We start from the raw sequence: 13,740 nt of genomic DNA, 5'->3' as shown, positions 1-13,740 counted from the left end.
ATTAAAGATGATTCCTGAAGACCTTTTTGGGAAACTGACTTTACATGCCACAAAATGTGGTAGTAATCATGTCTTGTTCGATGAATAATACTGTTTCTCTCTGTTGCCACATATATTACATATTCATCATTCCATCACCTAGGATGAAAAAAAAATAGAAGCATGGAGTGAGGGAGGCTTTGGGTATTGAAGCATGCATAGTAGAGAATAAATTGTATCAATGATGTTTATGGGGAAGTGATGTGTTATCAATGGGTTGAGGTATACAAGGGAATGATGTGCTATCAATGGGCTGAGGTATTCGGAGGAATGATGCACTATCAATGGATGAATCAGGGCATACAAAGAAGTCATGGTAAACTAATGAATAGTCTGTGATGGTGGCTGTGGATGGTTTCAGTCTACTACAAACAACAATTATAAAATGAAGGTGTGCAAATGAGGCTATCGTTCATTTGTTCCTTGAGCTACCTCACAAACGTGGAAGATATGATTAGGAAAAAAATTTGCTGCATCATTAGAGGGTGTAGAAACAAAGTAACAGGGAACACAAAGTACAAGTGTAACTTACTCTGGTGTTGTTTCTCTCAGCCTTGAGCTCGGTGATCTCCTCATCCCGTTCCAGTAGCTGCTCTCTTGCCCCATTCAGCTCCTTAGTTAGTGTAGCAAACTCCTGTTGGGAACAAAAATACCATTAATATATGCATTTTTACATTTTTTTCTTTCCAAGTGACATTCAACATACATCCTTTATCTATCAGTAGTACCCATCAGAAGTACATGTATCGGTACATGCCAAGATTAATAAGATCATTTTTTCTCTCTGTTCCTACATAAAGTCATAAACCTATTGACTGCTAATGTGTTATATACAGAAATGGTTGCCCCTAGCTGCTGACTGTGAGTGTGTTGTATACGGTATATGGCATTCAAAAATCACTGGCCCAGTAATAAGGAAGCAGTGAGTCAGGAGGTAACCACTGGTATCTCAGGCTTTGTACCCATATCTTTTGCCCATATATTTTCAAACTAACTCCTCAGAAGCCACCAAAATTCGAAGGGGATAGCATGTTTTTGCACAGCCCAAGCAGCAAAGAAAATGTATAAAGATATTATCTCCTGGTTTTATAAATGATGAAACACATGTCATTGGGAATCATAAAATGTTTGCATAGTAAGATCAATACAATGTGCCATTTGGGGGGAAGCATTGCATGCCTGGGACTGTTGGAGCCTGTACATTTCATTATAAAATGTCATCAACACAAAAGTAATATTACTGCTTATGTGTGTACGAATGATTCCATGCATGTCGTAAAAGGCCTTTGAGGGAAAATCCTTATTTAACCCCCTCTCTGTTCCTTCTTTTGAAGCAAAGAATGGAGTGGAAGATTTCCAGCCCCCCCATTCCGTCTGCTTTTGGTTGCCTTCTACGACACGTAGGGAATACAAAGGTAGAATCTGAACTACTAAGATATGCTGCACTGTCAATTCAGCCCAAGTAAATAAATTTGGGTACATAAGTATATTCTTGCTATATATATCCTTACAAATGTTATCAAGGGCCTTATAACCCTAAAACTTGGTCTCAGACCAAACTGTTGTGCTGCTTCTCTGCTCAGTCAGGCTACTGGAGACTATAGCTTGTGGGCCCACATACCTATCACATCCTACCTGATCTGGAAGACTTTGTATCTCCATACTCGTCAACACTCTTTTGCAATTTTCTCACCAAACATCAAAGTGCAAGCAATGCATTCAACAATTTTGGGTCCCAGATGTTCATACTGTCTTTTCTTACGGTATACCTGGCATGTGTCTGGCATAGACTTCTGTGGTCTTCCACCCCCATAGCTCAGGCTGTGCCCAAGCTGCTGAGGTGGGATGATGGTTGATGAGCAGTTGGGAGTCACATTCTGCATGCCATTATGTCTATCACAGCCCAGCTGGTCTGGTACATGGTACAACTTGTACTAGGGCCTTCTTAAATTTCTCCACTGTACACTTCACAATTACCTATTTGTATTCCATGATATCCCATCTCCTGAGCTTTCTCTACTATCATACAACTTCATAAATCTATGTTGCTGTCTGCATTAAACAAGTCCTTACTCATCTTATTCCATTCATCCACAACTCAAACAATAAAAGTGCTTTTTTAAATATTTTTGACAAGTTTCATGCTACATATGTCCCTATACAGGACAAAAACAAATTGCAACCCTTAAAAAGGTGTAGACCTCCCAGCAAAGAAAAGTAAACCTGTCATATGAACAGGGCAGCACAGAACATAAACAAAAATAATCATAAGAGACCCAGGAAAAAGAAGAGAGGGCCATCAGTGAGACATAAAACCCACAAACTACTTTGTCATATGCAAAAAGCAAACTGACTACAATTTCCATTGGCCCACAAAGAACAGAAAAGGGCATACATATAAATGACTGCCAAAGTAGCAACACACTAAAAAACATTATGAATCAGCATTTGGTTAGCTGAAAAAAATCCTAAAAGACAAAAAAAGGCAACCTTCTTACTAAACAGTACTCTTACTGATAAACTTTACAGATCCCACCATCATGCCATAAGACATCAGGAGTTAAGAACATACCCATACAATCTACTGTATAATTAACATCCAAAAAACTAAAGTCTTTAAGAAAACAAATGAAAAAAAGATTTGCATAAGCACTATACATCCTCCGGACAAAAATTCTGCTCTGATATCATCGCTAAGAGTTTGAAGCAAACAATTCCAAGAAAACTACTAACTAATAGTGATGATGTCACACATCACAAAAAATTTTCAAGTACTATACTGTAAATTGACAGAATTCATCAAATCAAAAAATCTACAAGCTCTAAGACAAAATTATTCCAGGACAGGAAGATCAGTTTTCTTACAGTTGCTTGACTACTATGATAAAATCATAGTGGCAATAAAAACATGGAAATAAAGCTATTTCTAGCACCTCCATGGTAAAATGTCCAATGCTCCAGGGAACTGTGCTCACATTCCTTCAGTTCCTCATTCTTACAATTGAAATTGACACAAATAAGTTGCATCATTATATTCTTTGTAGATGATACTAGAATATGTCTAAAGATCTCATCAAAAGATATTACCGAGAAACTACAAACAGGAATAAACAAGGTTTTCCACTGTACTACTAAAAATATCCTGCTTTTCACTGGGAAATGTTCCAATTCCTCCTGCACTGGGAGAGTGAAAAATAGAAAAATAGTATAGCATACAAGAGAGACAGAGACACCATTAATTTGCAATGAACACAGCGAAAGACCTAAGACCATCTTAACTTCAGTGAACACAAGGACATAGCTGCCTTTTCCAAAAACATACTGGGCTGGGTCTTGGGGACTTTCAAGACAAAAGAAAAACCCACTAGCACTCTCTTGAATAGAATACAGTACAGCTGTTTGCTGACATCATCTCTCAGGGAGGGCAAAACTAAAGTTAGGAAGTGTGGCCCACATTAACACAGCAAAGGATCTGAACAACTGGGAATGACATTTTAATGCTCTAAGACTTTCACTCCATTCCATTTAGATGTTCTGCTAATTTGAACATATCTATTTATATCACCTATCCTATAAATATACTGCAAACAATTTCCATCCTCTGATATTCATTATTTGATTCCTTTCATTTAATTGTACAATATAAATTTGAATAATAAGGCCACTAGCAACTTCTGTGGAAATCAATTTAAGAAAAATTCTGGAAGGCATAGTTCCCTGCCTTCAGACAAAAATTTTAATTTTCTAAAAACATGAAAGGTATGGGAGACTGTAAAATATAAAATCAAGAAAGAACAAAAACAATGTGTTGAAACTAAAGTAGCATTACTGACTTCCTAATTTAAACTTCAGAATTTCAATTTTTCAAAAACATGAAAGGCATGGGAGACTGCAAAATATAAATTCAAGATAGAACAAAAACAATGAGTTGAAACTAGAGCAACATTACTGACTTCCTAATCCAAACTTCAAATCTCAAAGGGCAAATACAGTATCTAAATGATGTACCTGACCAGCCAGGTTGTGGAGGGTACATGGGTCCACATGCATTGGCCTTAAAACAGCCTTCTGATCAGAGAAGCAACAACTGAGTCTGAGCGCAGACCAACATGAGGGAGGTACATCAGCAAGTATGAAAAGAATCATGAAACAAGAAGGACAAGCATAAAGGAGATATAAGGGAGGGATGAGGGGGCAAGAGGGATGTGAAAAATGTGGATGGGCAAGCACTGCAGGGAAGAGAGGTGCGGAGATGTGAATATGGTAAAGGCAGATTAGAAAGGTGGCAAGAAGCAGTTGTGGGGGCTGGCACAAGGCAAGCATGACAACTGATGCAAGAAAAGAGAAGGCAGGGGCAAGGGCAAGGAAAAGGGGCATGAAGGTTGGAATGAGGCTAATGTGAGGGGACAGATGTCAGGAGACAAGGACAACACCTACCTGGAGAAGCACTGGTAAGTTTTCAGGTATATGTGTCCAGCCCAGCTGCCGGATGCTCTCCTCAATATTGTTATTAATCAAGCTGTGATAGTTGAGGTCGTTATCGATAAGGGAACAGGCAGGGGTGCTCCTATTATTGTTGTTATTGTTGTTGTTGTTGTTATTATTATTATTGTTGATGAGACAGAGGGTCAAGTTGTCAGAGGGAGTTACAGGGTCTACAGCACTAGGTGCAGAGGTCCTTTCATTAGAAGAGGCTGACATAGTGCACGGTACTTGAACAGTGCTCCTCAAAGCCTTCAATGATGACAGCAATGATGATGATGCCACTTTGCCAAGCCCTGATACTCCTAACTCTCAAAGATTCTGTTGACAATGGGACTGATGAAGGCACTTCACGAAGAAATCAAGCTCACATCTGTGATGGTGATGATATTGGGGCACTTCAACAAAGACTGAAGATTACACTTGCAGATGAAGGGCATGATAAAGAACTTGGTAGCACTTCAAGTAATGAGGTTTACACTTGCTGATGTTCATAGTAACAATGTAGGTAACATTTCACCAAATATCTAAAGCTCAAACTTATCAATGATGACAATGGTAATAAAGTTGGTAGCATTTCACCATGCAGCTAACACTTAATAATAACAATGATGGTAATAATGCTGGCAAAACTTTTTCAAGCACCAAGACTCATTTCTTCATGGTGATGATGATCATGATAATGATGATGCTGATGATGGCACTTTTAAGCATCAAGGCTCACACTGGTCAATAATGATAATGGTTATAATACTGGGAGCATTTCACCAAACAATGAATCTCACACTTCATAGTGATAATGGCAATATACTGCTGATGATGGTGTTTGCAGCGCAAAAATCAACCTCCATAACCATTACCAGCAATCATAACACTGTAAATCACTCAGGTCCATCTCTAAGATTAATATCTCTGCTTCATCCTACTATTGGGTCAAATATATTGTTCTTCCCTGGGAGCATGGTCACAGTTCTTATGATACTCCCTAACACAATTATTTGATAAATGTGATTAAACCGAGTTCTAAACAGAATTTCTTACTCTAACTGCAATAAGCCACACTAATGTCATATCTCCAAAAAAATACATGTACCAAAATGTCAGAAAATATGCAAAGCAACGCTGCCAAAATAAGTGAATAAACTTGAAAAACAGATAGCATCAAAATCTCAAAAATTAACAAAATCATTTTACTATGACAATGTATCAAAAACTTGAGAGAAACAAGTCAGTGTGAGATGTACAGTATTTTTTTGGAGGCAAAACATGATCCATTCCTCCACAGTTCTAAATACAGGCCTACATGACTCACCCACACTCCAACAATATCATAAAAATGTTCTAATATCACCTACTACTGTCCACTTCCAAGCCTATAATAGTAAAAAAGTTTAAAATAAAAAAAATCACAATGCAAATGAGGCAATATAAGGAACTAGCAACATCCACACTAAATCTTTTCTCTACAGAAAAGTCCTCCTGTACCCACCTGAGCATACACACAAATACACTTGGAAAAGCTCTAAAGTTAGTGTGATAAATGGCTGATGAGCTTTCTTACAGGTTGGTACAAGGTAGTGTGTATGGGACTCAGCGAAAGAAGCCCCTAATGTAATATCCTAATGTGAATATTACTAAGTGGAAAATATGCTGCACGAATCAGCACGTGCAAGATACCTAAGGGTCAACACTGTAGCTAATCTGTCACTACTGGAAAACAGAAGAACTGTTAAAGAAGTAAACTGTCTGTAGGCAAATCTTGAAACTGCATTAAAGTGTGAATATTACTAAGTGGAAAATAAGCTGCACGAATCAGCATGTGCAAGATACCTAAGGGTCAACACTGTAGCTAATCTGTCCCTACTGGAAAACATAAGAACTGTTAAAGAAGTAAACTGTCTGTAGGTAAATCTTGAAACTGCATTACAGTACTTGGATAAGAAATGTTTGGTATGTTATTCTATCTACATGTCAACATCTCTTGATGCCTATTCAAAACACATATTTGACATAAACTGGATGCTGTTCCTTAGCTCTGGATACTGTACCTAAAGAAGCACAAAGATAGGATGGAGAGGGTCTTAAAATGAGCAATCAAGATGTTATCTGAATAAAGACAGCTGACAGAGGAAAGATTGACCTGATAATGGCCATTATGCTCCTAAATCAACAGAATGAAGGAGACAAATTAACAGTTCTTCATGAAGTGCAGTGCCAGAGTTACCAAAGGCTATGATCAGAAGTTGAGAAAAATACTTAAGAAGGATGTAAAGATATACTGCTTTAGTGTAATACTAGTGGATGATTAGAATGGTCTAAGCAAGGAGATAGTGAATGCTAGTACCATACACAGATTTTAAAGTTTTCCTGATGGTATTAATAATATTAAAAATGGGGCTCCATGAGTGTACAGCTCTCATCCTATAATGTTCAAATGTCTGCTCACAAATATCAGGATAGCAATCAAACACAAAGATAAGGTATATTCAGCAAACTTTCACATCCTACAGTAAGCCAAAACTAGAATGAGCTGGAATGGATCCTTTGAACTTTCAAGACAAAAGAAGAAAAACCAAAGATGATACACTTCAAAGCCCTAATTCACTCACGAACAGATTATTGCTGCATCCTAACATTACCATACAAAGCAGGTGAAACTGCAGAATCAGACATTGTTCAGAGATTTTTCAATGCCATACCAACATGGTACAGGAACTAAATTACTGGAAATGACTGAAATCAATGAGAATGTATTCCCTGGATGCAAATGAGAGTATAACTTCATCTATACCTTTGAAATCCTAGAGGGCATGGTCCCGTACTTACACTTGGATAAAACTTTCTATTGGTACAACAGGCACGGAAGACAGTAAAATACTACCCCTGAAATCAAAAGATGAGATCTGCAGAAAAAGACAGAATGCCTTAAACATCCAGGGCCCAATTTTTCTACACATTCCCAGAAATTATCAGAAGCACCATGGGAGTTATGCACAGTGGAAAAGTTAAAGAGTGCCCTGAATAAGTATTTATAAAGTGCACCAGAACACCAGGGTGCGGAAGCTATATGAACAAGAGAGCTGTGAAATTCTCCAACAGCTTGAGTGACCAACAGTCCAACCCATTAGCCTGGGTTTAGTTTGGACTGTAGGAACAGAAGACCCCTTAAGACAGGCACAGTATACGCCATGCATACCACATAACCAACACCATCAATGGCATCACCATCACCACCACTATCACTGTTACACCCACAACCACCATTACCACTGCCATCATCACCATACTGGCACCATAAGTAAAATTGCCACCACATTTACTACGACACACACATACCACCTACCACTACCCATTTACCACCATCACTACACATCAACCACCTTCACTATACATTACACCAAACACCATCACCACCATACCCAACTCTAGCAACATCACTAATCCTCCCTCCCTCCCCCCCACTGTCTCAGCATCTTGACAGCGCCACACAAAATCAATATAGAGGAGTGGTGAGTGTGGCCATTGTGGTGGTGCCCCAGCCAGACTAGCAGGCAGCCTCCCTCTGCTGAGGTTATGACAGGAGACAGGTCATTTCCAGCTGGTGGGAAAGAGTCTCAGGCTGGGCAACAATAGCAGAAGGAACAGTTGGAGACTGGGAAACAATGGAGGGTGGGGATGGCTGTATTGGTAAGGTGGTCAAAACACCTCAAACACTATATCCTCTAACAGCAACTACTTTTGCTCAATAAGGCAACAAGGTTCATTTCTTACCCATCTAGGACTGATTCTAATCACATGTCAAGTATTCTTTTAAATTCCTCTGTGGTTAATTAATGTATGTTCTTATTTCTCCCAGCCATATAATGAATAGCTGTTCCAGCTTCCTGGTTGGGCTCTCAAGTATTTCTATCTGATATATTTTTGGTATGTTCTATGGTGTTAAATAACTTTTTCTGATTCACTTTTGGTATATTTGATGGTGTACTTGAAGACCTTGTAACTTTGTGTCTTCTTTGTTAAGAAGCTTTCAGTTATTACATATTTTCTTATATACCTTAAATTTGTTGCCATGTGCAAATCTTCATAACATTTCTCTTCTAACTACGCAACATAGTAACACTTCTTTCAGTCTTCATGATGGTTCATGTATTCCATCCCTTCAATTCTGCTTGTGAAGTGTCTCTTGAATTCTCTCTACTATGTTTATTCATTCATTCTGCTGGTGACCAAACAACACAACAATATTCGATTTTGCTTCTTATATTTTCATCAAACATTCTCACCAAATGATTTCTATTTCTATGATGAAAGTTCTCAGAATTAAACCACTCATCACTTGAAATCACACATATTCAGTCTGTCTGTCTATTAATAAATATATAGTAATGTAACAGTGAACACTGAAACACTCATTATTACTCTATTCAAAACATAAACTAATGGACAGATAAGTCTAAGAAATATCAATTGTTAACATCATTTAACTGTAACTGATACATAACAGAGGAAAATATGATCAAAACCCTAAACACAGTATTTTCATATAATCAATATATATCAAATGGGAGATAATGTTTTGTCTACAGAACAATTAGAAAAAATCTGAACTACAAGTTAGATATCTTTAACATTCATCTATCAGCTAAAATCAACAAAGATATGACAAAAAAAACCTGCATTTTTATATTCATTAATACTCACTCTTGAGTCTTTCACCAATGATAATGTAGACAGAGGAAGATACCATAAATGAATACATAATATTCACTTATGTAGAGTACATTAAGTTATACTGAATGATATGACTGCACAACAAATGAATAAAGACTTTGGAGAAGGAATATTCATATATGTACGGTACATTAAGTTATACTGAATGATATGACTGCACAACAAACGCATGAAGACTTTAGAGAAGGAATAAGTATGCAGTTAATGAATCTGTCTTTAAGCAAACTGTTTATTGCTAACATAGGTAAGTGAATGAGAAACGAGAGAACGAATCATACTGTTGGTACAACAAGATCACATGACAGATGATCATGTGACTGTTGGTCACTGGGTCACACACACTCATCATACTTATTCACAACACTTCTTTCACAGTTGTTCACAGTTTCCTATGTTAGTGTGACAGTCCCAGGAACAAAAGAAGAAAAGGCTTCAATAATTCATATACATTCTCTAGCAGTCATATGCAATGCAACAATAGACCCCTATCCACAACCAGGCTCCACAGACCTTACTTTGGTTTCCCCCAGCTGCTTTACAAGTTCTGGTTCAGTCCTATGACAGCACATTGCACCTTGTATACTACATCACTCCAATTTACTTTATCCTGTGCACACCTTTCACCCTCATCCATGTTGAGGCCCTGAGTACTCAAAACATTTGCTCCATCATTCAATCTCCAATGCAATCAAATCCTTCTCCTCGCCCCTTCCACTTCTGACAATCATGTCCTCTTTGTCAACCTCTCCTTACTAATTCTCTTGATGTCCAAACCATTTCAGCACACCCTCTTCAAGTCTCAATAATATTTTTCTCACTATCACTCTCTCTCTTACCCTGTCATTGCTTACTTGACCAACACTCCTCACATTACCAACTGTCCTCAGGCATTTCATCTTCAACCCATTCACCCATTTTTTGCCCTCCCAGTGACCTCCCTTTCCACACATTCTTCACTGTTCCCAGAACCTTTGTTCTGTCACCCACCTAATGACTCACCTCAGCTTCTGTGGATCCATTTGCAGCCCCGTCCACTCCCAGATATATAAAACACTTTACTTCTTCCAAGTGTCATCAACAAACAACAAATGACTCACTTCCCAGCCCACAACTCCCCCATCCCTACAGACTCCTTATCTGTCCTCTCTCCAAGAACCCTGTATTCACCTCTCTCACCACCCTCATCCATACACTAATTGAAACAGTTATAACAACATCATACACCCCTGCTGCAGACCCTACCTTCACCTGGAATCACTCAACCTCCTCCCTACGTACATGCACACTCATACAACAGGCATGGTAGATCTACAATATTACCCCTAAAATCAAAAGGTGCAATAAGCACAAAAAGGAAAGATACACTGAACATCCCATGTTGAAGACCATTCAACATACTGCCTTTGGACATCAGAAACACTAAGCAATGTAAAATGGATAAATTTGAGATGGGCCCATGATAACCTTTTATAAAGTGTACCAACACAGCCAGATTGTTGTGTATTATAAGTGGGCCTGCTTCCAACAGCTTGGTAGACCATTGTCCCAGGGCAGCAGCTTTGCCCCTGCCCAAACTATGGGGGCTGAAAACCCTAAGTCCACACTTGGTATACCCTTTGCCCCATAAACATTTCCCTAAGGCCACAACACTTTCCCTTGGGCTCCACCCATCCTCCCCAGCTTCAACTCCCTCAAGGCTTCATCCTCAACTCCAGTAACCCTCCTTTTAGGCTCCATCCTTTCATCCAAGCACCACTTCCTTTGGACTACATCCTTCATCCAACACCCCTAACATCGGTGTTCCACCCTCCACCCCAAAAATCCTTCATCCTTTCACTCAGCAACTCTCCCTTTGAGCTCTAACCTAACATTGGCACCATCTTTCACCCAAAGTAACCCTTACCTCAGGCTCTCTCCTAGCATCTCTCCTTAAGGCCATCAATCTTCATCTTCAGCACCTCTCCCTAAGGGCTCCACCCTTTACATCTCCCCTCAGGCTCCAACTCTCACCCCAGCACCCTCAATCCCTACCCCTAAACCCAAGCACTACTTCAGTTGGGTTCTATCCCTCATCTCCAGCACCTCTTTCCTTTGGTTCCAGCCTAAATCCCCCTCTTGGACTCAATTAATCCCCAGGACCCCTTCCCTTAGGCTCCATCCCTCACCTCCCTTGAGTTCCATTAATCAACCCCAAAAACCTCTCGTCTTTGGTTCCTCCCCTCGTTACCTTGCACTCTTAGGCTCCACCCCTCATCCCAAATTATATGTTTGCATCCGATTAGATTTTTTTCATCTTGTTATTAAAATATTTCTTGTTATAAAATGTACTGTACTGCTAATATTAGATTCTGTTTATTTATAAGATGAAAACATAAACCAATGATCAGTATGTTTCTAGTTATAATGGCGTTTATCTTCATCATAGGAGTAAGCTTTCCATGCAACAAATCTATGTTGAATATGCATAGATTAAAAGTTTCCTTTTGGAGTACGTTCTGTAAAGTGCTGAACTGCAACTCCAGACTGAGGGATCTCTGGTGACAGATGATGATTTGAATGGCTCTTCTTCCTCAACTGGAGGACCTGTGCGTTTAGCGGCCTCTAACACGTAGGTGTGTAGATGTTTACCGAGTAGTGGCGCAGGAGGTTCAAGTGTCTTCAGTTCTACAAGAATGTTGAGGCACTAGATGCAGGATCTGACGTGTTCTCTCACGATCGTAGATCAGATCATTCGAAGATAAAGTCGTCGAGGTAACCCCATCGAGCAGTTGGATCCACCAGAGAATCAATTATGACGATAAGGAAGCACAAGAGTTCCTTCTTTTGTGCCATGCAGGGCTGCCACAGCTGGGTGACGAGTGTAGGGTAGAGATGACACCCTCGGATGCGAAGTCACCACGATGAGGCGAGACGAGATGCGTCCATCATTGGCGGTACGACCACGGGTTGCGTTCCCGGTACGCGACACCTACCTCCGCTGGTCTGAGAATGCCACAGAAACAGAACTAACAGAAAGGGGAAAACAGAGCCGAGACAAATATCCCAGCTGAGCCGACGGCCCCGCGGCTCCGGCCGACTTACCACCACGCCTCGACGCACACCATCAAACTAACTCAACGCTTACGAGGACTTGCTTGTGCCTGAATTTCTTTAAGTTCACATGGGTACAAAGGAAACTGAAAATTCGTGTATGAAAATTCGTGTATTATGCAATGTAGAATAATAAAAACATCCCCCAAGTATCAGCAGAGGACTAGAAAATGAAAAGATCAACCTTAGCAAACAAGATATAGTACCTCCTTTCCCGTCCTCTCTCAGAATAAGACGATAAAATAAGACCTTGAAAATGGAGTTAAGGTCAAGAAGAAAGTCTCAGAGGTCTTCTATCCCCATAGTTGAGTTTGGGACCAACCCCAACCTGTCGTGTTCTCCAGCAAACACAGATCTATCGGTCATCTCTCTCAGATTTCATTTTGTTTCTTCGCACGTGACAAGTACTTCATAAATGACCTCTCTCTCTCTCTCTCTCTCTCTCTCTCTCTCTCTCTCTCTCTCTCTCTCTCTCCTCTTCGTCGTATAACTGGGTCTAAGGTTACCCCTCTCCCATTTCTTCCAGGAGGTTTGTTTTTCCTACATCAGTGGATTCTTCCACAAGGTTTACCACTTGTCACCTCCACCTTGAGTCCTTCCAGCGGGCAGACCTCGCGGGAAGCAGTAGTCCTCCCAGCAAGTAAAATCCAATTTAGAGTTCCTCCCAGAAGGTAGACTATAGGTATGCAGTAGTCCTCATAACAAGCAGACGCCGGGAAGCATTCGTCCTCTCAGCAGGTAGAATCTACGTAATCAGTAACCCTTTAAGCAGGTTAACACCATGCAAGCAACAGCCTTCTGAGCAGGAAGACTATGTGTAGTCCTCTCAGCACGTAGACTAAGTAAACAGTTAACCTCTCAGCAGGGAAACTCTAGGTAAACAGTAGTCTTCTCAGCAGGTTGACAAGGTAAGCAGTAATCCTCTCAGCAGGCACACACAAGGTAAAACAGTAGACCTCTCAGCAGGCAGACTGCAGGTAAGCAGTAGCCTCGGAAACCCAGTCCCAAATATATTGATCTCTGAAGAGCTTCAAACCACCACACATAAAGTGGAGACGACAAGTAAGAAACAATAGCGTAGCTCTAACTACCAACACCAGAAGCAGCTCCAGCAAACTCGTGTCAATGAAACATTGAGACAGCGTGACAAGTTTTTCCCAACCTCATTCACCAAATAACAAAACCAATAAAGACGAAATAACACACTGGGCTTTCTCATTACAAATAACGTGGACCTCACTTGTGACATCATCATACGAAACATCCTGTACTCTGGTCACAACCTAACTGTACTACGCAGTGACTAAAGTTTTCGATGCCAAACCGCCTACGCCAAACACATGCACCCACGTAGGCGTATTCAGCAATCTCTGTTCTTGGCAAGCGAATAAAATGGGA

At 40.0% G+C, this 13,740-nt stretch overlaps 1 protein-coding gene across 5 annotated transcripts in view; it reads right to left on the bottom strand.

Annotated features, from left to right (window-relative positions):
- Liprin-alpha (PTPRF interacting protein alpha) overlaps positions 1-13,740 on the bottom strand; it is a 202,353-nt gene that overhangs the window by 151,949 nt on the left and 36,664 nt on the right. For 2 of the 5 annotated variants that reach the window (XM_071658080.1, XM_071658082.1), the window contains exons 1-2: positions 4,477-4,845; positions 572-673 (exon numbers count right to left, since the gene is read on the bottom strand). In XM_071658080.1, coding sequence (XP_071514181.1) covers positions 572-673; positions 4,477-4,740 — 366 coding nt within the window. In that variant the 5' untranslated portion in view covers positions 4,741-4,845. Of the gene's footprint in view, positions 1-571; positions 674-4,476; positions 4,847-13,740 lie in introns of those variants that run through there. The other 3 variants (XM_071658081.1, XM_071658085.1, XM_071658084.1) reach the window with 2 other exon arrangements.

This window comes from Panulirus ornatus, chromosome 65, assembly GCF_036320965.1.
Source record: "Panulirus ornatus isolate Po-2019 chromosome 65, ASM3632096v1, whole genome shotgun sequence".
Lineage (NCBI taxonomy): Eukaryota > Metazoa > Arthropoda > Malacostraca > Decapoda > Palinuridae > Panulirus > Panulirus ornatus.
This window is presented reverse-complemented; position numbering and strand designations above follow the sequence as displayed.